A 27,181-nucleotide genomic window follows, 5' to 3' on the forward strand; every position below is an offset into this window, starting at 1 on the left:
TTTTCTTTCTAATCTCCTGAGACAACTCTTTCCTTTGCGTCCTATGGTCCATGTTGAGTGTGATACACACCATGTCACCAAACAGCACAGTGACTACCTGTAGCCCTATATATAGGCCCACTGACTGATTAAAAGATTGTAGACACCTGTAATACTAATTAGTGGACACACCTTGGATTAACATTTCCCTTTGGTCACATTATTTTCAGTCTTTTCCAGGGATACCATCATTTTTGTTCAGGCCTGTGTCATGAGTTTATTTTTTTAAATAATTCTGTTGAAGCATGGTTGAAAAGCAATGTCTGACTTTCATTGGTTAAATTTCATAGAATTTTTATTTATTATTACTTTTGTCGGATTCAAGTTATTTCTGTGACCATTGTGAGTTTTTCTTTCAGTAACCGAAGGGTACAAACAATTTTGTCCATGTCTATCTGTTTGTCTGTCTGTACGTACGTATGTGCGTTTGTCTGTCTGTCTGTCTGTCTATTTTTCCTTATTGTTTTCTCTATTCTATTCCTATATCTCCTTATTGTTTTCCCTATATATTTCTTATGCATTTCCATATTCTTTCCCCTGTGTATTTTCTTATTTTTTTCCCTATTTATTTTTCCATTCTTTTTCCTGCATATTTCTTTATTCTTTTCTCTCTATATTTCTTTGCATCCAAGCTATGGTGTTGATAAATACGCTCACCAAGGTATTTGGTACGCTCATCAAGGTAATTGGCAGCGATGTAACGTTATATTTCAGCATGAGTAGACAGCGTTGACTATTCTAATGGCTAACTTTTTACTCTAATCATCTGCTATTACATTCATGACTGCTTACAGTTATCAGCTGAGCCATGTTACGATAACCAGAAGTGCAATAGAACACTGTCTTACAAAAGTTGGATCAAAAACCTTAAACAAGAGGGAAAGAGGGCTTTCAGATCTGGAGACAAAGAGAAGTTGAGGAGAGTGCAAAAAGAGCTTAAATATAGATTAGGGGAGGCAAAGAGAGCTTCAGGAGGAAGATGGAAGAAGAACTTCAGCAGAGCAAAGTCCAAGAAGTCTGGAGAAACATGAAAAGAATCTCTGATCACTTTGAGGACTATAGAGGAACCACAGTTTCTGATGCTTGGGGTTGGGCTAATGAGTTAAATCTGATTTTCAATAGATTTGACTTTGGGCCATCACCACCTCCCCCATCCCCCAACTTCCATTAACCCCACTCCACATGCTGTGTATCCTCCACCCCAGCCCAGCTTCAAGTCTGCCTCACAACCGATCAGGTGAGAAGCCAGCTCAAGATGACGAAGGCCAGGAAGGCAGCATGTCTGGACGGAATCTTCTCCAGGTTGCTCAGGGACTGTGCAGATCAGCTCTGTCAGGTGGTCCTACAAATCTGCATATCTTCAACCTGAGCCTGACACTTGAGAGGGTTCATGAACTGTGGAAGACTTACTGCATGGTTCCAGTCCCAAAGATCGCACACCCAGAACTGTGACCCTAACTTCTCACTTGATGGAAACCATAGAGAGGCTCATCCTGCACCACCTTTGCCCCTTGATTCCCAAAGTGCCCTTTTATCCACATTTTTTTTTTTTTACAAAATAATAATCAGCCTGCAAAATAATAATCAGCCTGCAAAAATCACTATGTGGATCAACATAAACAGGCTGGTAGCGGATGCTGTTGCTGAGTTTTTAAAGTCTGTTACATATTCAGGAAGAGCAGAGACCTTTCTTGTCCACAAGAACGAAGGGTAGTGAATATAAGCAGTATGCAAATGTACATGCTGTCCACAGTGATGTGGCTTCAACTGCGCTCCTCTTTAGAGGGGTGCTTTTCACGGAAGAGGTGCTTTTGTCGGCACAACACCGGGCAATCAAAGGGAGAAGCCATGACGAGTGGGGGAGGAAGAGTTTGCTGCTTAAAGGGAGGCCCCAAAGCAGATGATTGGACACTAGGAAATAAATAGAGAAAAGAATAAGGGAATATAAGTCTATATGGGAATATATAAAGAGAATATAATAAATATGAAAAAGTAAATATGAAAAATAATAGAGAAAAGAAATATATATAGGAAAAAGAAGAGGGAACTAAATAGGGGAGTAAACAGGGGAAAGGAATTAGGAGATATATAGAGAAAAGAATAGAAAAAACAATAGCCTAGAGAAAAATAAATTTAAAAATGAAATTATGTGAAAATAAATAAATTTTAAAAATCTTAAAATATTTATGTGTATTTTTCATTTACTTATGTTTGTATTTATTGTTTTATTGTCTTCTCATTCTTGTTCAGATGCATTAGTTGTTGTGGCACTCCTCCAGTCATTCCATAACCTCTGCCCTCATGCGGCCAGCGGATTGTGATTGCTGGAAGGCACGCGTGAAGTGCGCATGCGCCATACAAGCACCCCGCGCCTTCTGCAGCTGCAGCTGAACCTCTCAGCACTGTTCCTCCTGGCACAGCATCCCATTTGTCTACCATAGAGTCGAGCTGAGTCGCTTTTCCCTTGAGGGTTTATGCTTCGCATGGACAGATGTCAGCCGGGCCCTTTCCTCTCCCCATCTCTTTGCCTTTGTGGTCCCTCTTCGACAGAAAACGTTGGCGCTTCTGTGACTGGTGAGTACGTGTAAGTGCAAACGGGCGTTTACTTAGCTTCTGCTTCTTCATAGGTCATGCTAGAGCTAGCTTGCAAACCTTAGTTATTCTTTTCTCTGGCCTACTCAAGAACGTGGCCGGCCACCTCCTGTTGGTTAGCCTTCACTAGCAGCCCCTCCGAGATGTTTGAGGAAGACCCGGAGTCGATGTATGGTAGAGCTAAATGCTAATCTAGCAAACATAGCAGATAAAAAGTGCTAATTTTGGCAGCTTATTAGTATGGATTTGCTTTCACAAAATGGTACAAAGTCCATATATTGGTGATCGAAAATATTTCAAACTAAGACAGAATCGCTGTTTCTTTTTTATCGATTTGACCAGTATTAGCAAGCTAAGGTAACTCGACATCTTCTGTAGTCTGCTTACTAGCCAGCACCGTTTCCGTTGGTGTTTATTCCTTTCTCCTCGTGGTGTCCGGAGGGCTTTCAGTACAGCTTCTTGACAAAAATACTTAATTAATATAAGGCTTAAAATTATGTTGTTTCTTCGTACATCTAAACGAAAAAATGTACTTATATAGTTAATGTTTATGGTTTTCCCAAAATTCTAATCACTAAACATTTGTCACATCAGCTTTCCATTCTTCTCTCATTGTTTATGTTACTGACTTCCTTTGCTATTTTTACAGTCAGTCTGCAAGATCTGAAATAAAATTCTTTTCTAACAAGGTCAAATCAGATTATTACAAGCCTTTAGTTACAAATAAAATTCAACTTTCTATAAATTATTCTCAGTATAAACAGCCCAGTGTGTTTTTAGTGGACAGATCCTAATTTTAAATGGTGAAACATTCACAACAGGCTGGGGAAATATTTCACATTTGGTTGAGTGGAGGAGGAACCTTATGGATGTTGATTTAAAATAAGAGCATAAAAAATAGGGATGTTTTGACACATGCACAGCATCTCTGAAAGTATACAGGCAGTACTTACCGGTAAAATGTCCAAAACAGCTCCCTTGTACATGGGACTGGTAATGTCAGATTAACCCCTCATGAACAGGGTAGGTTATGGTGTGGAGAATTAAATGCAAAAGCAAGTCTGCATGATTTGATCTTATGTCTGATTCTATTGATTTAGTCTTTTTGCTTGTTGCAGTACTTTTGACCTTTCTAAAGAGATTTGGATATGTACATGTAATACTCAAATCTAAACTATGATTATTTAATAGCCCTGTCTGCCCATAATGTGATATAAAGAAAACACTACAATATCTTCAGCATGCTCGTTTTATTTTGTCCTCCCACTTTTATGATCTACCCAGATGTCACTCAGAAATATTTCCACCAGTGAGAATACATCTGATGCAGTCATAAAACATGTGAAAGGAAAACTATGAATGATGTCTGAAGCTGATTCTCCAGATGCTGGCTAAAGTTCATGTGTGAATACAGCCTAGAAAAAATTGATCAAACACGGGCCTTAGTATACTGCATGTGGAACAACCATATAAAGCCACAACAGGACATAACTCTATCCTCCAAGTTGACAATACTCACGTTCACAAAGTGGAGTTTATCAGAGACTAGCTCCAGAATTTGGGGGTGCAGAGGGTGGAATGGCCTGCCTGCAGTCCTGGCTTTAACCCCACTGAACACATGTGGGATCAGCTCGGGCATGCTGTTTGTGCCATTAACCAACACAACCACATTGGCTGACTTGTGACAAATGTTGATTGAAGAATGGGATGCCATCCCACAGCAGTGTGTGACCAATCTGGTGATCAGCATGAGGAGGTGGCAGGCTGTTGTGGCTGTGCTTAATTTCTTCCACATGCTAGTGAGGTCCATGTTTGTTAAATGACTAAATTGTTAAATTGCCATTATGACTTGTTGCTTCAGACTTCAATCAACCAATCAAATAAACACCAAACAAGAGTATAACAAAAGAAACAGTTTGGCGTTGACAGAGAAGATTTGGCAAGATTTTCATGGGTTCAACCTATATTGTCAACTCTGCTGCCCATCCCACAAATGCATTTTCCTTACAGATTTGGCATAATTTTAAGAGAAACAGACTTTCTAAGGATATAAGATTTTTTGCCAAGAAGATTTGTTAGTGTGAGGTTTCTTTACTTTGTGTTCAAAGTTTATTTAGGTATCATCATTTGCTGTTTTACTTAAAATTTATATGGCATTGAATTTATTCCTCATAAGCAACACCATATGTCCAACAGATGCATTGAAAACCTCCTAGTTACAGGGAGAGGCATCTATCACGATGCCTTGTATAAATTCAAAAAGAACATTTCCAAATACAGTATGATTTCAGGTGTTTTAAAATATCAGGATCCTGTATGCTTATGATGCATGTAACATTCACGTGACTGACGATGCATTGATAGAAGCATAAATATTTTGATAGTTTGCTCTGTGCATTGTTTAGTCAGTGCACTGAGCAAAGTGCAAGTTTTAGTCCAAAAAAGTAAAACTGACTGTAGCATGTTATGACAAATTTTTAAGCTGATACTGATGAACTTGAGGGATCTTTCCAAAGAGATGTCAAAACAGAGGGAAAACCACATATTTTTTTCCTGATATCCCAGAACTGACACTACTTTGCAGTGACTTTACACTGCCTGTAACCACAGTACTAATATTTTAGAGCACGGCACCGTTTAACTGTTCATTGCAACTTTAGCATTTAAAACATGCAAAAAAGATCAGTTACACTAGAAACGTAATAAAAATGCAGTCAAATAAACATCTGCCAGCCTTGTAATGTTAGCTGAATCAAATGTGATGATATCCACCACTAGATTCCCCATACTCCCAGTTATTATTAAAACTGAAAATTTAATGTGTAAGTGGTTGAGTTTATGAAAGCTAGTAATGGGAAAGCCTCCCTTATGTAGCCAGCCACTTTTGCTCAATACCACATTATGATAAACCATCATGTTTTAGCCCTGCTTTGAGTCATGTCCACTGTATCACAGTTCTAGAGGATTTATGTGTTTTCCTGCTGAGGATACAGTGGAAGTGCTCAAATCAAGCCAGTGGAAATAGGGCGTGAATCTGCAGCTTGTAGGATCAGCTCCCTTTTCTGTCAAAAGACCTGATGGATTTGCTGTCCACAGGTAGGCATGGCTGTCTCTTCACGTTGGAATTCAGGCCATGCGTTTGGTGCTCTGGAGTGAGGTGAAATTCAAACAATAGGAGCTTTGACTTAGTATATCTACTTTCATCTTAATGTTCACCGGATTAAGCTGAGGGCTGTTTGAAAGCCTCTCCACCACCACACAAACACACACGCGCTGTATTTATAAAAAAAAAACGCTCATTTGTGATCTGTCATTTAGAAAACAATTTCTAATCAAAGTGCTGTTCCAGTTTGCTATTCTAGTTTTGTGTCATTATTTATGATTCGACTTTTTAACTGTAAAGTTTGTGAAATTAAATTTGGTGTTTGTATAAATAATACTGAAGGCAGTGAAAAGCAGTTTAGAAAATATTTCTTAAAAACTGGGACTGTCTGTTTTCTATTGTTGATGCTATTTTCTGTATGTTATGTGTGGATTTTTCTTTCTTTTTTTTCCATACAGAAATCTGTCAGGCTTGACCAGAACAGCTACCCCTCCCAGTGTCTGTTTGGCTGCCATAATGCTTGGGTTACAGGGAAATGCTTCATCCCCCAAAGTGTATCGTTGCGTAGCGTGTTCTGCCACCTTCACCGGACTGGCCTCATTGCTAGTTCATCAAGCAACCCATGCAAGTACACTCTCCAAGGTATCTGGCCCGCCTCCAACTCAACCTAACATCAGCCCACATGAAACACAGTCTGCAAGTACGGACTTAACCAACGAGCATCCCAGTCCACCAGTCATCTTATCCGAGAGCCCTCCACCTTCATTTTATATTTGTGATTGTGGAGAGGAATTTCAGGACTTTGATCTTATGTTAGATCATAAACGTTCACATGTCCCTGAGATGCAACTAGTACAACCCCTGAATGATAATATTGTTCTTCCAAGTGAAACAGGGTGTGAAAAGGTTTTTTCCAGCCAGCATGCATCACTCACTCCTGTAACCCAGACAGATTTGGTCCTTAGTTGCCCCTCCACTTCCAGTTCCCCAGTTGCTGAAGTGCACACATTAAATGCCCATAAAGGAGATGTGGCCTTGGAGGAGAGTGTTGCTATGGAAACCACTGCTCGAGGCCAGTGCACACCCCCTCAAAATATCAGTGAGGAGCAACTTGAGGACATTTCTACCACTGCGGACCAAATACCAAATACTATAGAAGATGTGGATTTGCAGGAAGAAGATTCAATGCAACCCAGTGAAAAGGGAGAGAATTTGCCTAAAAATAACACCCTAATGAAGCTTCTGGCATCTGCATACATGAACCGTTTTCCCCATCTTCCGCCTGAAAATCAAAGCGATGACGAAGCTGTGTCTAAGCATGAAGGTATTCCATTTGATGTAACACCTGCAGCAAAAGCAGATGGGCCTCAAATAAACGATCTTTCTATTACTCATTTGAGACGACTACTTATCAAACCTGGTATAAAGACAAAAGCTCCATCAATTAGCAGAATTTTGGAGTCAAGTAGGAAAAGGGTTGTCTCCCTCACTAAAACTTTTTCTCCTGTTGTGGTTCTTGAGACACGCCAAAAGCTCATGGATTCAGTCAATAAAGGCACATATGGCAGATATAAATGTGGTCGCTGCCGAAGGGTCTTTCAGAACTTGGACAGATTGACAGAGCATCATTTTTTGCACAAAAAAGAGAGGATTAAATGTTGTCGTCGTTGCAAACAGCTTATCATTGGGCGGTTGCCTTTGCCTGATAATCATGTCTGCCCTCAGCTGGCAAACAGGAATGTACAGCCATCTGGCTCTTTGAAAAACAAGTTCTCATTTGCCCCCAAAATAGTGCCATTCCATAGTGTTGGTAATGCAAAAAAGGTCTTCTTTTGTCCTTTGTGCAAACACAGTTATGCACGAAGGTGGAACCTCAAAACGCACAGGTGTCATGGTCAAATGTCCCTCAGCTCTAGGCAGGTCAGTCCTTCCATTCAGAGAATGTTGTCTCTGAGTTCAAACAGTAATGCCAAAACTGTCATGGATGAGGATAAAAACGGATGTCAGAATTTAAATAGTATAGGTGTAGGCACTGAAGTTACTGGCCGCATCAAAGTTGAGATGATGTCCTCAAATTCAGAGCAGTCTGCAGTTTCACAGTTAGCCTGGACTCCTTCAGCAAAAACCTTCCCCCCATTCTCCCTTAAATCCTCTATAGTGGAGCTGCAACAGGATTCCTCTCTGCATTCGCTCCAGGAAGGAGAAGAAAACAGCTGGGATGCAGAAGAGCTTGATAACGAAGACAGCAATGAAGGGCAGTGGACAATGCCCTTGGATGATGAAATGCAGTCTTTTAATACTGAAAATCAAACTGGTAATAACGGAGAGGAGAAGCAGTCTGGATTGGCAGAAATGGCATCCCATGGCTTACGCTATTTTGTCAAAGATGGCGTAAAACGTTACCCTTGTAACAGGTGTCAGAAAACCTACAGTCGAGCCTCAACTTTAAGGCGCCACCTGCGACTGTGTGGGTTTAGGCCCCATGGGTTTGGGAGTGTTGTGCAGAGCGATGGTCAGGGGAACAGTACACTAAATGCCAGTAACACAAAACAGATGTTTCCTTGTTTTGTATGTGGAAAGATTTTCAATCGTAAAGATAACATGATGGTTCACAGAAAAAGATGCCAGCTTCAGAGAACAGTGCCGGAGGTGGAAAGGGTGACTGTGCAGGAGAGTTTGCCAGGCAATGCAACAGCAGACTCTCAAACCCAGGAGGAGGATGCAGCAAACTGGGGCATTATGTCACTCCCCTCAGTTCTTCCAAGAAGGGTGACGTGTGAGTGTGGAGTTGGATTTACATCTCCAAGACTTCTTGTAGAGCATTTGCAGAAGCATGCCCTAGAATCATACACATGTCCAACTTGTGGAGAAACGGTTAATTCCTGGGCTGCCTATGAAGTTCATCTGCAGATCCATATGCATCCTCATCACAAGCTGCTGCAGGGCCTGCAACCACAGCGATCACAACCTATCTTGCTTCGATTTCGGCAGCAACAGCAGTCAGCTCAGACAACACTTCAGCCGCCACAGAAACAAATGCACCCTGAGCAACTTACAGTTCCAGCAAAAAAGCGGATTGTATGCACACGATGTGGAAATACTTTTGCGACTCGATGTTCCCTTCGAAGGCACATAGCCTGGAATCGCTGCAAAGGTGCACGGGCTACAAGTGTTGTCACAAATCCCCCTAAATCCTTTCACTGTTCACACTGCAACTCAGATTTCCCCAACACTATCAGTCTAATATTTCACCAGAGGAGTGGAGCGTGTAAACCTGCCATCAAGCCTGTTCGTTGCCCTGTTTGTCTCCGCTGGTTTGGTACAGTAGACAGTTTGCAGAAACACCTGCTCACTCATAAACAGTCTGAATCATATCGCTGTGATGTCTGTCAAGGCACATACCCCAACCTTAAATCACTCAAGAACCACCGCAGGAGGATTCATCGCATCATGGCTGGAAACACACAGCCTAAAACACAGGAACCACTAACTTCTTAGCATCACTGAAATATAGCCAAAAAACGTCTGACATGAGTGGTGCATTCAAGACTAGAGTAAATATTATTCTTTGTTCTCTCTATATTTGTCAAATTTATGTGCCCTTTGTTTTTTTTATTAAACTGCATGAGATTCTTGGAGATTGTATAGCTGCATAAGATTTTTTTTTACGACTTTTAAGTGTAATTTTAGCTTTCCATTGTTTTAAAAGAGAAAAATTAATATTTGATATACAGTACATTTTAGATTTCGAGGTAATCCTTGTATTTCTTAGCCTCATTAGCCTGTAAGTGATTGTGTGGAACTGGAAATTCCACTTATTTCACACAGTTGGTGATGTAGCTTGATGTAATGGGTGTTAATAAACATACAAGTGTGAAATGTTATTTGTATGTGTTTTTGTTTTATTAGCGCTGATATCTTACAAGGGGCCAACAAACTGTTTATTTACCTTTTGAGGTTAAAATGATAGTTATTTGGAGTCATGTGTGGACCTGCACATGTCAGCACAGTACAATAATATAAGTAGGGCGTGCATACTTCTTTTTTTTTTTCTTCTAATGAGAACAATGTTTTAAAGTTAAACTACTCGGAGACCCAGTGCTCGTTTTTATTCATCATAATTTAGTGTTCTGAGATGTGCTATACATTATGCATTTTATGAAAATGAAAAGTACTTAAAATAGTTTGTTAATTGGTTTCTCACATGCAGGCAAATGCAAAACATAGACAAAAATTAAACTAGATAATTAAACCAAAAGGGTTAAAGGCAGAAGCTTATATAACACCTACCCCTTTTAACAATAGAAGATAAATGCATAAAGGAAAATTTAAATTTGATATATATTTTGCAAGAAAAAGAAGTAAACAGTTTAAACCAGTCAGTTTTATCACCTCAAGGTGTCTCATGCAACAGTGTAAAGATCAATTTTCTAATTACTAAACATCTCTTTAAATGCTTTCAAGGAATCACAATTTTTCTTTTTCTATTTTCAGGACAATCATTCCAAAGTTTTACACTCGTAACAGAAACATTTAATGTTGGTTCCTACCTGGAGTTTCTAAAAACTTAGATGACGTCTCAGATCATATTTGTTTTCTTTCGTTCTGAATAGCTTCTGGATATTAAAAGGTAATCATTCTTAGCTTTGTACTTAATTTAGATTAATTTCTAATTCATTACATTTTGATATGTGTAAATAAATTTTTGGATTTGTTTTAAGGTATGATTTATTAATATTTTAATGATTTTCTTTTGTCATTTTTTAAAATTTGCATTAGTTTTATAAGTTTTTCCCCAAACCTCAACACAGTATGTCATATATAGCTAATGAATGATATATTAACTGTTTTAAATATAAGGTCTTTATTTTAATTTGGAAATGCAAAAGTTTTCATGTAGTTTGTGACTTCCACTTGAGTGTTATTTGTATACGTATATGATTACCTAATATTTATTGTGTTTTTCAAGATTTAGAGATAATTTGTTGCCTTCAAACCACATTTTAACTATGTGTAAAGAGGAAGGACCAAAATCAACCCCCAAGTTGGACTTTTGACATGGAGGCTTCACGCTTGAACCTCACATGCCACATAGAGGTGATCTTGAGTAAGTTGGGGCTTCCTTTAGCTTACATTTGCATCTCTGGGGTCATACTGTTTTCCCCCAAAAAAAATTTTAACTTAAAATTTGCTCAGAGTAATAATTATTGACTACAAAGTGACACGTGTTCATAATTTAAGAAAAGGACTTCTTTTTACAGTAACTAAAAAGTAACCATAGCTGCAGTCCAGGTGTTAGGAATATTGAGAAGTTTGTGTTGCATGCATTTAAATTATATATTGATGTAAAGGATATGATGAGCGTATTTGTGGGGAGGACATGCTAAACACAAATAATTATTAGCAATATTTTATTTTTTAATGCACACTTAATGGTGAAATTGTTTTTATTTGTTTATAAGTGTGAATATCAGGGGAGACTCAATGGAAGTAAGGAAATACTTTATTAGTAATCAAAAGACTTACGTTTAAAAATGTTTCCCCCAAAGTAGTAAACAAATAAATACCTTAACACTGAGCATTTTTGTATTATTGTTGTCTGGATATGTCGCTTACACGTGTGATTTTGCTGATTTGCTTTTGGAAAGATTAGACGACAAAGAATTTTAACCGACAGGTGGCAGTGTAACGAAGAGTACCCGGATATTGTGCTAAACGTAGAAGAAGACGTTTTTCTCCCCACTCGCTATTTGGTGTGGTTTGAGGGCTAATTGGCGCTTACTCTTGAACAACACCGGCAAATGATCTCAGCGCTAACTATCGCCCAAAACAACAGTAAATAACCCGTTCTGATGTTCTGTTTTTTTCTCTAATGATATGTCAGTACTGATTTGCTTTCCATTTTACGTAAAGGTAAGGGGACGCTTACGACGGAGAGCTAGTTAAAGCTAACATTAGCATGTTATGCTTGTAGCAGGGCTAGCCCGCGTACAACAAAGTATGAATGTGCTCTCAAAACTACGACATGTTGAAGCATTTTCCAAGATACTGTATTTAACTTAATTGTAATTAACATGACCCTATAGTAATTGGTTTGTTGAGGATATAATTGGTCATTTTACTGTCTGAAAGCTAACATTAACTAGATAAAGAGTTTAATGATAGATGTACATTAATTTGTAGATACAAAGAAGCTGTGTTTAACGTTTAAAAGAAGCTAAAATCCAACAAATAGTGCCCTAAAATTATCCTTCCTAAGCTTAAATTGCGAGTCAGCAGTATGAATGTGCTTACATAGTCTATTTAGTTGTGCCACATGTAAAACGTTAATTATTTTCCTTTTTCTATTGTTTTTTAATGATAGTATCACTTAATCATTTGTTTCCATTTCCAGCAAAAGCGTTCCAGTGGGCTCCTCATCAGCGGTGAATAAATATCCATGCCCAGCTTGATCATGAAGAAAGGAACATTGCAGAACATCCTGGATGATGGCTTTAGCAAAACCGTAATGGACGCCGGCCACTTTTGCTTCAGCTGTGAGCAAATATTTGCAAATCGGAGATGCCTGGAGGATCATGTGTGTTCATCTGTAAGTTACATTTGCTCCTGTGGAACTGAGTTTACTCAATACAAAGACATGCTGGAGCACAGCACCACACACGAACCAGGGCACCAAGTGCTTGATCATGAAACCATAAGGAAGCGCAGAATTGAGAGGCGTAAAGAAGAAGAGGAAAAACTGAAAAGGTTGAAGAAAGGAGAGGTTGTCTGGAAGGTCCCCAATGTAAGCAATGTACCATCTGTTTCGTTTCCAGTGAAACAAGTACCCAATACTTCATCTTTTATTCCACCAATTCCTCGCCAGCCTACTCAGAATCCACAGTTGCCAGAGTTGCATCCGTCTTTGTCACAGGCATTTTTGGTCTCAAATCCTCAGCCTGCACTACCAGACATGCAGAACATTTTTGAAGGTGTTGGTGCACCAACGGTGGATCTTTGGACACTTTATCAGCCAGTTGTGTTGCTTCAAAAGATTCACAAGTTAAGCAAAAAACCATACCTTTGTGGCAAATGTGGACAGGAGTTTATTTCGAAGGCCTCTCTCATCTTCCACCACAGCTCTCATGTCACAGCTAAAATTTCTGGATGTATAGGGTGTGGGCTGCTGCTCTCTGGCAAAAAGTTTGTGCCTCGCTTCCATGCTTGCAAATCCCAGAATAATCAGACCAAACACAGACTCATCACAGCAAAACCTCCTGGTTACAAACCACCAAGTGAAGAAAATGCGTTACAGAATCTCATTTCTCTGCCACCTAAGCCCACTTCCATCCTACAGTCGGAAAACCAGAATACTAGTCAAGGCAATCGGGCACTACACATCACCTCCACTCCAGCGCTGAAAAATGTAAATATCAGAACATATAATAACAACAGAGGGCTGCATGACACTGCATCTTTCCAGTCCATGAGTAAGATTCCTAATGCATCCAAACCTCTTGTGTCCTTGCCATATAAGAGGCCGGTCCCTACTGTATTCAGTCAAGGGTCTTGTGCCATTCCTCCTGCATTGTTAAAGAGGCCCACAAACTCTTCATCAGTTGCATTGAGCAAACCTATAGAGGCAGCTACAGTAAATGGGTTCACATGCAGAGTCTGTCATCTTCCTTTTAAAACACCTCAGCTGCTTCAGAGGCACAAGTGTGCCAGAGCCCATGAGTTCATGGCAAGGCACATGACAAGTGGTAAACGGCATTTTAAACTCAGGAGGGTGACACCAGTGCAAACCCCAAATTCTGCTCAGATGAACGGTGAGAGAAAACTCGGATTTCCACCTGTTAGCGCAAATGATGAACTCATGGCTGTCAGTCTGGAAAAAGGGAAAGGGGGTGTTCCTGTCAATGGAGCAGTATCGGAAGATGATGACGATGACTGTTACATTGTTGAGGGTGAATCAGACAATCCTGCTGAGATGATTTACAAAGTAACCTCATCTGTCCCTATCAAGACTTGACTAGTAGTCTAGTGAGGCACACCCAATTTGCATGTCACCTGTTATGTTAACCATGGACCACATGCACAGAAATGACAGTTGTAGTTTAGTGACATCACTATGAGCCATCGTGCAGGAACACAATGTTCCTTCACTGTCTCAAAACTGCTTTAAAAGAGAAATTAGTAATACGAACCAAGCATCTTTTATTAGGCTGTATGTCTTTTGTTTGTACAGTAAACATTATGTTAATGCAGAAGAGTTTGAAGTTGTTGCCCCTTGAATGGAATAGAAGATGTAAATTCAGTTTATCATAAAAACTTATGTTCGTGGTTACCCATGTTTGATGGGACAGCCAGGTATAATAGTGTTTGTTTTGATTATTGTTTTTATCAAGTTTTTAGATGAGAATGTGATGTGAAGCTGTGGGCTTGGCCACCATACCATGTGTGTTATTACCAGCTTTGTTGAATTTTATGAATACAGTTTATGATTTATTAAAGTATATTTTTTAACTTGTGGTTTTTATGAGTGTTTTTATATCATGGTTATTTGCATAAGTGAACTGATTGTATAGTAATTTTATATGTAATACCGCTATTGAAAGTTATTGTGCGTGTAATATTTGAGATATGTGCAATTTTTTACAAGAAATAATTTGGAGACATTTTCTGAAGTCTGACACATACTATGAAGTGAATGGTGAGATTTATTTCCAGCTCATAGTTACATAAACTCCTCATTTGCTCGTGCAGACTAAACATCATCAGTCGCCTTGTAAACGGCCAATTTAACAAAAACTTCGTGTCTTCATTGCGCAACATTTTTATTCTGAATATCTGCTCAGGACAAAAGTCTGCTTGTTGTGTTTTGACACCAGCAGAGGGAGCAGTTTAGAACTAATTAACAGCAAGGCCGTGAAGTGCGTCGATTTATGATGAGGTAAGCCTTTTTGGACGTCATCCAGTTGCGTGTATGAGGCGTTCACAATCTGTCTTAAACCTTGTTAATGTAATGAAATACTTAATACAAATAAAGCATTAGCAAAGATTATTTGCTCTTAAACATGTACTGCCAGCTTACTTAATCTAAACGGACATTGGCTTTTCTCATTCGAAGCTTTCTTCTTTTTTTTTTTTAATCAACCCCCTTTTTATTTTTTCGCAACCTCTGAAAAATCTGCAGTGATTCGCCCTAACAGGCCCTTGGCCTAAAGAGGGGTCATCAGTTATCCTGGGAAGATGATTCCTAAATAGACTAAAACACATATAGGGCATGTACAATTGGCAGAAAGAGACTAAAATGACAACAAAGAGATTAAGTTTTTAAAAAGTACATAAAACATAAACATAATTTAAAATTACATTAAAGAGATTTAAAATAGCGACAAAAAGATGTGAAACTATAAACAAATGCTAAACGATTAGTAATCGGTGAACTATAGTTGAGTTGCCAAAAGCCCACAAAGGGAAGAATAAATAAAAGGGAAAATGCTGGACATAATACGTTTAGAACTGGACAAAACAAACATATAAAAAATTTACATACAGCAATGCAAAACATGAGTAGGCTATAACAGGCAGGAAACAAAAAGAACCAGTAATTGTATATTTGTCTTTTTGCTATTGTTGTTGTTGGTTTGTTTGTTTTTGTTTTCTTTTTTTGTCCCCCCTCCAAATGAAGTCGTTTGTAATAAGCAGCCTATGTGGTTTTGTTATTTCTGAGCAATCATATTTCCGACAGCACTTAAAGAAGTCGCTCTGTGCGCCGCACGGCGTGATTGATACTTGTCGGGCTGCTTTGTGCGTGGATACCGAGTGTCAGAGTACTGCAAACTGCTCTGAAAAGAAGACTAAAGCTTGTTTCTCGTTAGCAGCTCAGTTCCCAGGTTAATTCCCCCTTGTATAAGTCGCCAAAAAAGCCACGAAGCGACAGACTGTCAGGTTTCAGTTAGCCAGTGCTAGTTAGTGGAGCAACGGTCCGTGCATGGCTACGCAGAAACCAGTCCCGATGCTCCCCCACCCAGGCAAGCACTTCGTGTTTATTACCAGCCGTCACATTCCGTTGCCGGTTTTGAAACATATTCTGCACACACCTTATAGTTTAAAAGAAAGCTGTATGAGTTGACATTGAAATGAGTAGTTTGGTTCATTTGGCTTGTAACGTTTCATAAGCGAAGCTAGCTATATGGCCTACCTAGCGATAACGCCTTTCTCTTATTGTTAGACATGTCTTTTTATTTAGCTTCTATCGAAAACTAGCAGTTAACCAGTCAGCCAAACCCCACCATGTGTTTAAAACACGTATTAGGGGACTCATTTTAAAACGGTTCTGATACATTGGGTTCCGATGTGAGAGACAAAGAGAAGCCATCTGCTCCATTGTGCATCGCAAAGTCCCCATCATATAAAATGCACCTACAAAGCAGATGAGCAGAGGGCTGATTGCAGCTTGAATCTGGATGTGCAGCAAAACTGGTTGCATCTGCCTTAACTAAAACCCTACACATGAGCTCTCGTATGGCCCTTGTTTCCTACTTTCATGGTAGGTAGGCATGGTGCATTTACGAGCCGTGAAGTCCGAGTAATACCTTATGTACTAACAAAAGGAAAGTTTATACATGCTTTGAATTATGTGAACTACGTCATGAAGAGTTTTGTCTATGTATGAAAGGCATATACCGAAAGTATTTCTGATGCACAATGTCACTATTCCTGGAGAGCTGTGCCACTATTTATTAATGATCAGATACTTTGACTGTGTTCTTATTTGATTATTTTAACATCGTTTTCATTAGATACAACTCACATACAACCGTAATGTATTATTTTACTCCAGCTGCTGTTGGGGTTGGAACAGTTTTCCAAACAACTGAACCATCAGTTTTGCAAAGATGCTTCATATATAGAATGCCTGCAATAGTAAATGATCATCTTAAATTCTGCAAAAACAAGTGAAGAGTTGAATGGATTTGTATTATCCTCTGAGATGGTGATGCTTAGAGCTCATTATTGTAAGGATGGACCATCTGAAACTGTCATTGTTTTCTTTGCTATCTCTCTGACAGGGTTTAGAGAAGAACCAAGGGTTTCTTGTTTCTGTGGGTCTTTCAAAAATTGAAAATCTGAACAAGCATGCTGGCCTTGTGTTTGCATCGAGCTGCCTCTCTCTGCTCCCGATTTTGAGCATGGTTCATTGACAATGTCTGTGCTTGCTAATTATTACTGAACAAACACATTTTAACCAGGCAACCAGTATAAGTTGAGGCAAAAAAGGCACTGCCTGCAGTTTATTCAGAATTCATATTTCTTTATTAGGCTGCAAATTCATTAATTTGAATGATAGCATTTTGCTTTAGACAGTTTTTATGGATTACAGCCTCCTTGTCACTGTTTAATCCGCAGACTCTTGACATGGGGAGTAAAATGTCCTTCGGCAGAGGAAGCAGTGACCAAAATACAGTCTCTGACTTAACTTCTGTGGCACCTCTACCTCGCAGTTCCATTCATGCCCCTTCGGACTGCAAGCAGGTAGTCAGTGAGAAAAAAAAGTAGACACATCAACCCAAAATGTGTGCTGTTTGAGTGTACAGTATCATTTAAAATTTGACAATTCAGGACTGTATGAAATTATAATACTGTGCTTATAGATCCCATTTTTCAACTCTGGCAGTACATGCATGTATGGACAGGTTGCTCATGCAGGAGGTGATAGTCTAAATAAGTTATTGCTTGCAGTATTTATAGATGTGACTGGGTTTTCACTATAGTATTTTAGAGGAATCGTACAGCTGATGGTTTATACATTTATTACACTTTTTTTTTATCCTCCACAGAAACCCAAGGATAACAGACCCAGTGAAGAAGATCTGGACACCAGGTGGAAAGATGAACCAAAAGTAACAGATCGTAGCCCTGCCCTTGAATTGAACTCATCTGGCCGCCTGGAGTCTGATGGGCATGTCAGTGCTGAAACAGTAGGCAGAGCAATTTGTGAGCTGGGTGAAGACGTGCCGTCACAGGTGAGGATGGACTCAATGTCTGAAGTGACATCTGCGAGCGTGTGCAGCTCCACAACGGACAGTCATGGAAAGCCTGTGGAGGTCCGCAAAAAACGTGGGAGGCCTCGTAAAAGAAAACAGTTGTTGATGAAAGACAAAATAGATCCAAGTGCTGCTGGTGTTGATGCAGTTCAACATAAGGAGGTCAGCACCACAATACCTGTGCCAGTGTGTATAGTCAACCCCAGCAATGATGACGTGCCTAACAAAGTAGATGATCACTTAATCAGTACTTCACCTCATAATGAGGTGGCAGCTTCTCAAGCTGCCTTGAATGAAAAAGTAGGAGATGATGTGCCTTTATTGGTAAAAAGAAAAAGAGGGAGGCCAAAAAAAACTGATGCAGTTTTACGAAACACCATTTCTAAGACTGCAGCTACGCGTCGTGTCCCTTCTCGTGTTGTTAATCTAAGTGGCCCTGCACGGAGTCTGAGAAGTAGAGGACTGCAACATCCTTCAACGCAAGCTGAAAAGCCTCGTAGTAAGGAGAACCTAAAACAAAATGAAGTAACCTCCACAAAAAGTAGTGACACACCCTGCTTTCAGCGTGGTAAAAGAAGAAGGCGTAGGTTTCAGACTGATCAGCAAGTACCAGCCAAAGTGTCCAAGCTTGAAGATTCCCAGGAGACCTCATCAGTGTTGAGCAATGACACAAGCAGTGTGGAGAGAGCAGACGCAGAGAAACATGTGGAACCGAGCACTGACACACTTGAGACTAATACAGATGGAAATGGTGATCAGGTTTTACATTCTGGTGAAGTACAAGAGCAGCAGACACAGGCAAATGAAGATTTGTTACCACACAAAGAGCTGCACTCTCTGCCAGAGCCTGGAATTGTATCTTCAATGGATCCGAACAATATTAACACAGTAAACCCCTCTCAGAACGAAGCCCCTAACATACAGCAGTCAAATAGCACAAATTGCAGTGAAGAGCATCAGTCAAAAACTCTGAAGTCCTTAGATTCTCCAAGAAATGCAGACTTAGAGAAAAAAGAGCCCTCTAGCATAGATATTGTAACATCCTCTGAAGAAATGTCTAAACCTGATGGGAGCACCTCTGTAGTGAAAACTCAAAATGTAGAGCTAGATCTGGATCATGTGAAATCTGTAACACAGTCAAACACTCCTATATCTTTTCAACACACCACCAACACCACAGTTGAAGCTCCAAACAGGCAGAAAAATGCTTTTCGGCGCAAGAGAGGCGGCAAGAGGAGAAGGAGAGTAAGTAATGTTTTGCTACCAAGGGAGCAGAATGTAGAGAAACATGACGTTAGTGGCGACACCGAACAAAAAACAGACTGTAGCGACGTAAATACAGAAGCCAACCCTGATGATCACACTAATGTCATCTACACTAAGAAAGGCGATAAAACATTTTTAAAATGTGGGTACTGTGGTCGTCTCTTTAAGTTTCAGTCTCAGTTCGTCATACATCAACGCATTCACACAGGAGAAAGGCCTTTCAAGTGCACTGAATGTGGAAGAGGTTTTAGCAAAAATTCAAACTTAAATCTTCATCTCAAAGTTCACCAGAAGAACAGCGCGTATCAAAATTGTGATTTTTGCAAGATCAAACTCTCTTCCTCCGAGTATGCTTCTCATATGAAGTTGCATGCACATGAGCTCGATGATGAGGGCCAGAACACCAAATCTGAGAAACAGAACAGAGGGGGTGATCATGAAACCAGCGAAGCTCTTAACAGAGCATCTCCACCTGAAAAGAAAGAGAGAAAAGTTTGCCAGTACTGCGGTAAAACGTTCTCATTCCAGTCTGCCCTTATAAGACATATCCGTGTCCACACAGGAGAGAAACCATACAAGTGTGATATATGTGACAAAGCTTTTGGTCAAGCTTATTTTCTCCGTGTCCACGAGCTGACCCACTGGTCCGTGAAGCGTTACAACTGCACGTGCTGTGAAAAATCCTTCACTCATTATAGCAATGCAAAAAACCACACATGTAGACCCGTGAGTGACAGCAATGACTCACAACCCAGCAGCCGCATAAAACCCTCACTCACATACACCTGTCACATCTGCAAGAATATTTTTGATAATCTGCAGGAGTTCAACAGCCACATGAAAGAGCACGCCGGCACAAAGCTGATTCGCTGCTTGTACTGCGACAAGCTGTTTGCCACGCTGTCTGAATTTGAAACCCATCGCAATCAGTGCGCAGCAGACAGAAATTCCTCCAGCGTTTCGATAAAGGAGGAAAAGACCATGTCATTGATCCAGTACACAGTTCCAGCACTTAGGTGTTCACTCGGACACAATTCAGCCCCCATCACCCCGTCAAATTGTGAAATGCAGAAAAAACAATTGCAGGTTTGTCGCAAGAGAAACTCTGACAATTTAAAGAAACCGTTCCAGTCAACAGCCATACCTCCTCATCACCTCTCACACTTTGTGTCAAAACTAAACAAACTAGATAACAGATCTGACCCCAGAAGATATCTCTGTCCAGGCTGTGGCCGACTGTTCAGACACATGGGCAGGCTGCGAGCCCACATGCTCACTCACGCCTCTGGTCAAAGTTACACCTGTGCCTGTTGTGGTAAGACACTAAGAAGTTGGAAAAAACTGTGGTATCACCAGAGAGTCCATCGGCAAAGGAGTGGGCGCTTCACCTGTCCACAGTGCGGGCGAGGTTTTCGGTTCGTCGGCCCTTATAGAGAACACATGAACGAGCACCCGGAGTTCCACTGGGTTGAAGACAGGCCTCAGAAAGTGTTCCTTCCTTATCAGTGTGAGCAGTGCAGGTGCAGTTTTAAGACTCTAGACTTGCTGTTCAGTCATCAGCTCTGCCACTCCTCCACTCAAGACCTGCGCAAGGACTCTGATTTCAATTTATTAATAGACGAACAGAGTTCACCGCTAAACAAGAAGATGCCTAGCCCTCCCAGCAACAAGCAAGCAACATCGCATTCAGCAGCTGAAATAAATAACTCTCCTTTGAGCCCCTCACGCAAATATCCAGAAACAGTTTCTCAAAAATCACCTTTATTGTCCATAATTTCCTTCGTCCCTGGTCAGGATCTTCAATCCGATCATTCTTCTCAACCTGCCCAGCGTCCACTATCCCAAAACAGGGAAACCAGTCCTGACAGAATAAGTGAAAATGCACCTGGAAAACCCATTACGCCTTTAAGAACTCTGAAAAGACACCTGACTCAAAATACCAGCAAATCAGAAGAAGGGTCTTCAGACAATGTTAACTGTGCTGTTTGTGGGAAAGCATTTCCTGCCATTTCAGACCTTTATCATCATTATTTGCAGCATGCTAGAGGCCAGGTGTAACACCCTGCATGGAAATACAGGTTTTATATGTCCATCAGTGTTTTCGACAGTGTTAAAAGCAGCAGATTACATTTAATGGTACATTTAGGGGGATTTGAATGATTCATGAGGATGCTTATTCAACAAGGAATTTGTGTCAGTTTGATCATTTTAAAATTTCTTTTAATTAATTTCAGTAACGAACTTCAGGTGTTATTTTTGAGTGAATAGCATAAACAGAAAGACTGTAGATGGAGAGATAAAGTGTGATGCTGGTTGATTGTTACAAAAAGAGCTGCAGCTCAGTGTCACAGAAATCTTCCAGAGAATATCTGTATTTAGAGCATTGATTGCCAGGAGTAACCTCTGAATGACATGACTGGTTATTGACCAATATGTTGTAGTAGTTACAGGAAGTCGTCACTTATAAACACAACCACAGAAAACGGCAGTAGTTAATAAATATTGTTGTCCTGCATCTTCTTTAAGATTTTAATCCATTACTTGGCCGTTCGCTTGGAATAATCTCACAAATTCCTGTGAATTTACTAAGAAACTCCAAACCATGTGGATGTTTTTATTGCTCAGAGGTCAAAGTATTTCCGTGATTGTACCAAATTAAAAATTTGTTTTGATCTACATCTTAGACGTGTCTTAGACATAGACTCGTTCATTAATTTTCTGTACGGCTTAGTCCAGTGAGGGTCGTGGGGAAGCTGGAGCAGGGTACACCCTGGACAGGTCGCCAGTGCATTGCAGGGCCAACATAGAAAGACAAACAACCACTCAAGATCACACTCACTCCTAGGGAGAATTTAGAGTGACCAATTAAACTAACATGCATGTCTTTGGACAGTGTATTGTATCATAGACATGTAACATTTTTTTTTGTATTTACATTTTAAAGAGTGACTATCAACTTTGCACATGTTCGTCATTGTGGACTTGTGAGAGTATATGAAATTTTTTTATGAAATAATGTAAAACATTTCAGTCCTGTTGTTTCAAGCAGGGTTTTCAGGTTCTTATTCACTGTTTATGTTTTTTTTAAAGATTTTAATTTAGACCCTCATGTTGGCCTTCAGTGTATTGGAAGGAAAATGATGGAAAATAGCAAAAAAAAAAAAAAAAAGAAGCTGTTTTCTGTGTTTTCTGATGGACACCTTGCTCTGTTGTATATAATTGTACGTTTTAGTTTGTTTTAAAAACAATAAAGTTCATTTTTGTATTCACATGAAATTGTTTTTTTTCATGGAGACATGTCCCTTGTGGTTTTTATACTCATATAACAAGTTTGAATACACATGCAGATGTCAAATGAATGACTGAAATGGGGTTTTAATGATTATTTTTATTATTACTAAATAAATTTGACCTTAAATTACAACAAATGACCATTAAGGGATCTGATAAATAGATGTCAGCCTTATAATTACTGCTTAACAAACAGTTAACACTAAATACTATGAATATTTTTATTGTTAGACTTAATTACCTTAAATGTTATAAATTCCCTGATTTGAACAACTTTCTATCAGTATTTACTCATTTTTTAATAATATGAGTTTTTTAGGTTTATATCAGCTGATGATCTGTACTATCCAGCAGTAAAAACAAAGAATGACAGTCATATGAAATTTAGCATTTATTGTTTTAAGAAGTTGTCTTGTGGATTCCTTTAATCCATGTTGGATGAAGTGACTTCAGTTCCATTTAGTTGGAGGACATGGTGTTGCGAATCCAGGTGTTGTAGTTGCAGACCTTGGTGTAAACTCCAGGCTTGTTCCTCTGGGCACAGCCATAACCCCAGGACACTATACCCTGCAGCTTACCGCTGCACACCACGGGGCCACCAGAGTCACCCTGTAAACGGGGAAAAGACAAGACGAGATGTGACTAAAAGCTGCTTTGAGGTTGGATCTGTTTACTTTAGGAAGTAGTGGCTTTAGCTCATACCTGGCAGGAGTCCTTGCCTCCCTCCAGGAATCCAGCACAGAACATGTTGGAGGTGATCTGTCCAGGGTAGGAGTTTCTGCAGCTGGTGTCGCTCAGTATGGGGGCATCCAGGCACATGAGACGATCAGGGTAATTGCCTGGAAAAGCAAAAAGAAATGCCTATAAATATTACTCCCACCTGATTGTGTGTTATTACTCCCCCTTCCACTTGTGTTTCCAGTGTTTCACTGACTTCCAGAGCTGCTGGTGTTTCCCCATCCAGAGATCAGACAGCTGGAGCCAGAGCTGGCACAGCTGGAGGGCAGGGACACGGTGCTGACGTAGCTGTTCAGGCTGGCGGATGTGCTCAGCTTGATCAGCATGATGTCATTGTCCAGGTTGTAGCTGTTGTAACTAGGGTGACGGATGATCTTGGCAGAGTTGATGAACTGCTCAGTGCCCTCGTTGACAGCAATGTTGTGCTCACCGAGACGCACCTGGATACGGCTGTAGAGAGAAGCATGATGGTAAAAATCTAATTTCTTCTTAGAATTATCATGAAATCTATTTCTTTAGTTCAAAGTATGTGTGTGTTTAAGGACAAAATAGGCCAGAGAGCAGAAATATATTTCTTTATTAGTGTTGTCAGTATAACAATTTTTCATCAGTTTGATAGAAATAAAATTATTCTGTTGTGAGCTATATATAACACGAGTCACTTCACTTACGACTGGTAGCAGTGAGCAGCAGACACCACCCAAGTGCTGGAGATCAGGGAGCCTCCACAGAAGTGGTAGCCAACGTTCAGAGACACCTGGTAGGGCACAGAGTTCTTCCTGCACTCGTAGCCTCCAACAATCTTGTCATCCTCAATGGGAGCAGCATCTGTTTGAGTTAAGATTTTTCAGTTTTATCATTTTCAACCAAGGTTAAAAAGCTGAGCTTTCTGGTTACAGTACCTCATTAAATGGACTGCAGTACATACAGTAAAGATTTGTACTTACAAGCCACTGCAAAGAGAGCCAGAAGAATGAAAGCCTTCATGGTGGTTTGTGTCCTGCGCCTCGGTGACTGCTCAGTTCTGCTGCTGCTCTTTTTAAACCCACCATGTCCCACTGCTATCAGATTATCCAAGGCCACAGATGTCCATTTCTTTACCTTTATCTCATTAAGCAACGTGTGTAAAACCACATCTGGAAGACAAGGGCCAACATACTGATATGTTGTTTCACGATCAAGCTAAAGTGTGTACCTTTAAACACAGCAGGTCTGATTTTATGCATTATTCAGAAATGTATTTTATTTTTCATTCCAAAGAATTAACTATATGTTTAGAGCTGAAAATAGTGAAACCAAATTACCTCAGAGAAACAGATTAGTGAAATGGCAGACACATTTTTTATCTAAAAACAGTGTCTGCATCAGAAAGGTTTTGATTGGATCTTTTGTGTGTATTTATGAGACTAAATATATTCTACTTGTTTAAAGTAAACTCTTTAGTGTTACCTGAAGAAATGCAAAAGAATATGTCCAAATATCTGAGACAACTGAACCTGAAGATACACTGGGTGATAAAGGAGTTGTTTGAGTCTTAGTACACAAGTCTTTCTATTAAATGATACTTGGAGGGACCTAAAATGGGAAGTTAATGTGAGAAAACCACCCACCATGCCAGAGTTGAAGCTGTATTCTGTGAGGAATGGGTTTGTATTCCTCCAAGCTGACATGGTGGACTGGTAACTGTTACTGGAAATGTCTAAATGCAATTATTACTGCACAAAGATGCTTAACGTTGTGACCAAATATACTTTGGCTGTTCACAGGTATGTAATTAGATGAGAAAATGATCAGATAGCTTTGTCTTTTTGTTTGATTTGTTTGGGTTTTAGGCCACTGCACTTAAGAAAATTTAAGAAATCGGTTTAAGGCTTGAGGGCCAAACAAGTGAATGTAAAACAGACACAAAGCTACATGGGATGGCAGTGACTCAGGCAGTGGAGCGGGTCGTCCATAACCGGAAGGTTGGTGGTTCATTTCCCAATCCCCCAGTCATCTGGCGTTGTGTCCTTGGGCAAGACACTTCACCCTCCTTGCATCCAGTGTTGGCATTGCTGGTAAATGAATGTGGATAAATGTTCGGTGATGGTTGCGTATTGGCAGCCACGTTTCCGTCAGTCTGCCCCAGGGCAGCTGTGGCTACACAAGTAGTTTACCATCACCAGGTATGAGTGAGGAGTGAGTGAATAATGGATACAATGTAAAGTGCTTTGGGTGCCTTGAAAAAATGCTATATAAATCTAATCCATTATTATTTTTAAAAAAATATCTTTTCAGATAGCCAAGGCTAGCTAAAGCAATCTAAAAATCCGGCCTTGTTCCCAGAGGTCCTGCCCCATAAGTCCATGACCCCACACCCTGCAGCTGGGACAACCTTGACATTAAGCTTCAGTCTCTCTGCAAAGCCAGTATCATACTGTACCTTATTCAGAAAACAGCTATTTGTGAAGTGTAACTGACATTGTTATAAGACTGATAATGGCCAGAAAAAACAGAAATCCTGAAACTGCAAACTGGTTTTGTTACATTCTTTGTTTCTATAACATCCACATTAATGAATCTGGAGTTGGATGTCTGAATAAGTAAACACACAGATTTCCTTTTTTTTTCTTCCTTCTTTTTCTCCTATTTTGTGGTCAATATTTCGTTTAAAAACACATTTGGGTCCTAGGGTCCAGCAGACTGATGATGTGACATCTTGCCTCAAAACTAGTTGTGAACATTTTGTTTATGCACTGTTAATTAAGAGGTTTATTACAGGTCATTGCATGATCAAATTATGTTGGACTTAATAATATTTAAATGCTGCATCACATAGTGAAAACCCATTAACTTATAAAGTGTTATCTGTATTTCTTTAATGACTTTTATATCTTTATCCAGTCAGCCATTTTTTTCCTATCTGTATCCTGTTAAAAACTGAATTTGTGAAACAATGACGTAACAGGAAAATCTCGTCTGACGTTTTAAAGTGACCTGTTTTAAATCAGAGTACTTGGAATTATGATTACTAGAAGCGTGTCCAGGGTGTACCCAGTCTCCTGCCTCATAGCAGCTGGTGTGGGCTCCCACCATCCCACAACCCTGCACTGGAAGACGTGGGCATAGCCAGTGGATGACTGGATGGTTGGGTATGGAAAATATGTGTATGGATGAAACTGCAATTACTGACACACAATTAATGTGTATGTCAAATACAGCTTGAATTTCTTCTTAATGCCTCTGTTTTTAAGGTGAGGGAATACTTCGTCTTAAATGTTTATCTGGATTGTTTGGTATACTTATAATTGTGTAATAGATTATCTGTAATAACACAAATCTGTAATCTTATGTGAATTCATGAGATTTTTTTTATTATTTATTTATTTTTTACCATATTCGTCTCTTAAACACACAACAAAAAATAAAAAGAAAAACAAATTAACGCATGAATGGAGCCTTATAATTGCTGCTCTTTACACTATGAATGTTTTAATTCTGTTATATTCTGCACGGTGTTGTGGTGGTTAGCACTGCTGCCTCTCAGCAAGACGGTCGCTGGTTTGAGCCTCGGCTGGGGGGAGGTTGGAACGGTGGCCTTTCTGTGTGGAGTTTGCATGTTCTCCCCATGTATGCGTGGGTTCTCCCCGGGAACTCCAGCTTCCTCCCACCGTCCAAAGACATGCATGTTAGGTTAATTGGTCACTCTAAATTCTCCCTAGAAATGAATGTGAGCATGAATGGGTGTTTGTCTCTCTGTGTTGGACCTGTGATGGACTGGCGACCTGACCAGGGCGTTGCTAATTGCTGGGATAGACTCCAGGTTCTCTGTGACTCTGAATTGGACTACGCGGTATAGAAAATGGATGGATGGTACAGAATGACTGAATAAATGAAGATTGAATTGCCTTAAATGTTATAAATTCCCTGATTTAAAGAGCTTTCCATCAGTATGTACTTGTTTTGTTTATAAAGCTAAAATTCTTTAATACTTGCTCCCAGTTTTCAATAAACCCCATAATAAAACCAGCAAATGTTGAACTCCTGCTTCAGAGGTGTATTCTGCATTCTCGTTATTTCCTTTGTTCCAAACACTTATGACAAATATTTGATTGTTAGTGAGGTTTAGAAAAAAGCGATT

At 39.8% G+C, this 27,181-nt stretch overlaps 4 protein-coding genes across 7 annotated transcripts; 3 read left to right on the forward strand and 1 right to left on the reverse strand.

The window, feature by feature from the left end:
• The first annotated feature begins 2,377 nt into the window (after window positions 1-2,377).
• On the forward strand, window positions 2,378-9,618 carry im:7147486 (zinc finger protein 729). 2 transcript variants are annotated; one of them, XM_041987246.1, is made up of 2 exons: window positions 2,378-2,623; window positions 6,193-9,618. In XM_041987246.1, the coding sequence occupies exons 1-2, from the start codon at window positions 2,514-2,516 to the stop codon at window positions 9,230-9,232; spliced, it is 3,150 nt and encodes a 1,049-aa protein (XP_041843180.1). In that variant the 5' UTR covers window positions 2,378-2,513; the 3' UTR covers window positions 9,233-9,618. The 2 variants fall into 2 exon arrangements, with proteins under 2 accessions (XP_041843180.1, XP_041843181.1); XM_041987247.1 differs by having other exon boundaries at window positions 2,378-2,613.
• Window positions 9,619-11,450: 1,832 nt separating this feature from the next.
• LOC121641228 lies at window positions 11,451-14,236 on the forward strand. Of its 2 annotated transcripts, none has more exons than XM_041987251.1 (2): window positions 11,451-11,569; window positions 12,129-14,236. In XM_041987251.1, the coding sequence occupies exon 2, from the start codon at window positions 12,174-12,176 to the stop codon at window positions 13,743-13,745; it is 1,572 nt and encodes a 523-aa protein (XP_041843185.1). In that variant the 5' UTR covers window positions 11,451-11,569; window positions 12,129-12,173; the 3' UTR covers window positions 13,746-14,236. The 2 variants fall into 2 exon arrangements, with proteins under 2 accessions (XP_041843185.1, XP_041843184.1); XM_041987250.1 differs by having other exon boundaries at window positions 11,454-11,647.
• A 1,254-nt stretch (window positions 14,237-15,490) lies between these two features.
• Window positions 15,491-22,297, forward strand: si:dkeyp-84f3.9 (oocyte zinc finger protein XlCOF7.1). Of its 2 annotated transcripts, none has more exons than XM_041987245.1 (3): window positions 15,491-15,750; window positions 17,129-17,254; window positions 17,560-22,297. In XM_041987245.1, the coding sequence occupies exons 2-3, from the start codon at window positions 17,138-17,140 to the stop codon at window positions 21,088-21,090; spliced, it is 3,648 nt and encodes a 1,215-aa protein (XP_041843179.1). In that variant the 5' UTR covers window positions 15,491-15,750; window positions 17,129-17,137; the 3' UTR covers window positions 21,091-22,297. The 2 variants fall into 2 exon arrangements, with proteins under 2 accessions (XP_041843179.1, XP_041843178.1); XM_041987244.1 differs by lacking the exon at window positions 15,491-15,750 and adding an exon at window positions 15,757-16,268.
• Window positions 22,298-22,781: 484 nt separating this feature from the next.
• LOC121641234 (trypsin-3-like) lies at window positions 22,782-24,087 on the reverse strand. Its single transcript, XM_041987257.1, has 5 exons — window positions 24,009-24,087; window positions 23,733-23,889; window positions 23,258-23,511; window positions 23,026-23,162; window positions 22,782-22,932 (listed from the first exon to the last, which is right to left on the reverse strand). The coding sequence occupies exons 1-5, from the start codon at window positions 24,046-24,048 to the stop codon at window positions 22,783-22,785; spliced, it is 738 nt and encodes a 245-aa protein (XP_041843191.1). The 5' UTR covers window positions 24,049-24,087; the 3' UTR covers window position 22,782.
• Between the last annotated feature and the right edge of the window lie 3,094 nt (window positions 24,088-27,181).

The sequence above is a fragment of the Melanotaenia boesemani genome, chromosome 6 (assembly GCF_017639745.1).
Source record: "Melanotaenia boesemani isolate fMelBoe1 chromosome 6, fMelBoe1.pri, whole genome shotgun sequence".
Lineage (NCBI taxonomy): Eukaryota > Metazoa > Chordata > Actinopteri > Atheriniformes > Melanotaeniidae > Melanotaenia > Melanotaenia boesemani.

Bases quoted from the DNA above. Each gene is read 5' to 3' on its own strand.
- LOC121641228 (XM_041987251.1), top strand. From the start codon at position 12,174: ATGCCCAGCTTGATCATGAAGAAAGGAACATTGCAGAACATCCTGGAT.
- si:dkeyp-84f3.9 (XM_041987244.1), top strand. The intron at 17,255-17,559 runs GTAGTCAGTGAG...TATCCTCCACAG, and splicing joins CCCCTTCGGACTGCAAGCAG to AAACCCAAGGATAACAGACC.
- im:7147486 (XM_041987246.1), top strand. From the start codon at position 2,514: ATGCTTCGCATGGACAGATGTCAGCCGGGCCCTTTCCTCTCCCCATCT. The intron at 2,624-6,192 runs GTAAGTGCAAAC...TTTTCCATACAG, and splicing joins TCTGTGACTGGTGAGTACGT to AAATCTGTCAGGCTTGACCA.
- LOC121641234 (XM_041987257.1), bottom strand. From the start codon at position 24,048: ATGAAGGCTTTCATTCTTCTGGCTCTCTTTGCAGTGGCTT. The intron at 23,163-23,257 runs GTCAGTGAAACA...TTGCTTTTCCAG, and splicing joins AAACACCAGCAGCTCTGGAA to GCAATTACCCTGATCGTCTC. The intron at 22,933-23,025 runs GTATGAGCTAAA...CCCCGTTTACAG, and splicing joins GAGGCAAGGACTCCTGCCAG to GGTGACTCTGGTGGCCCCGT.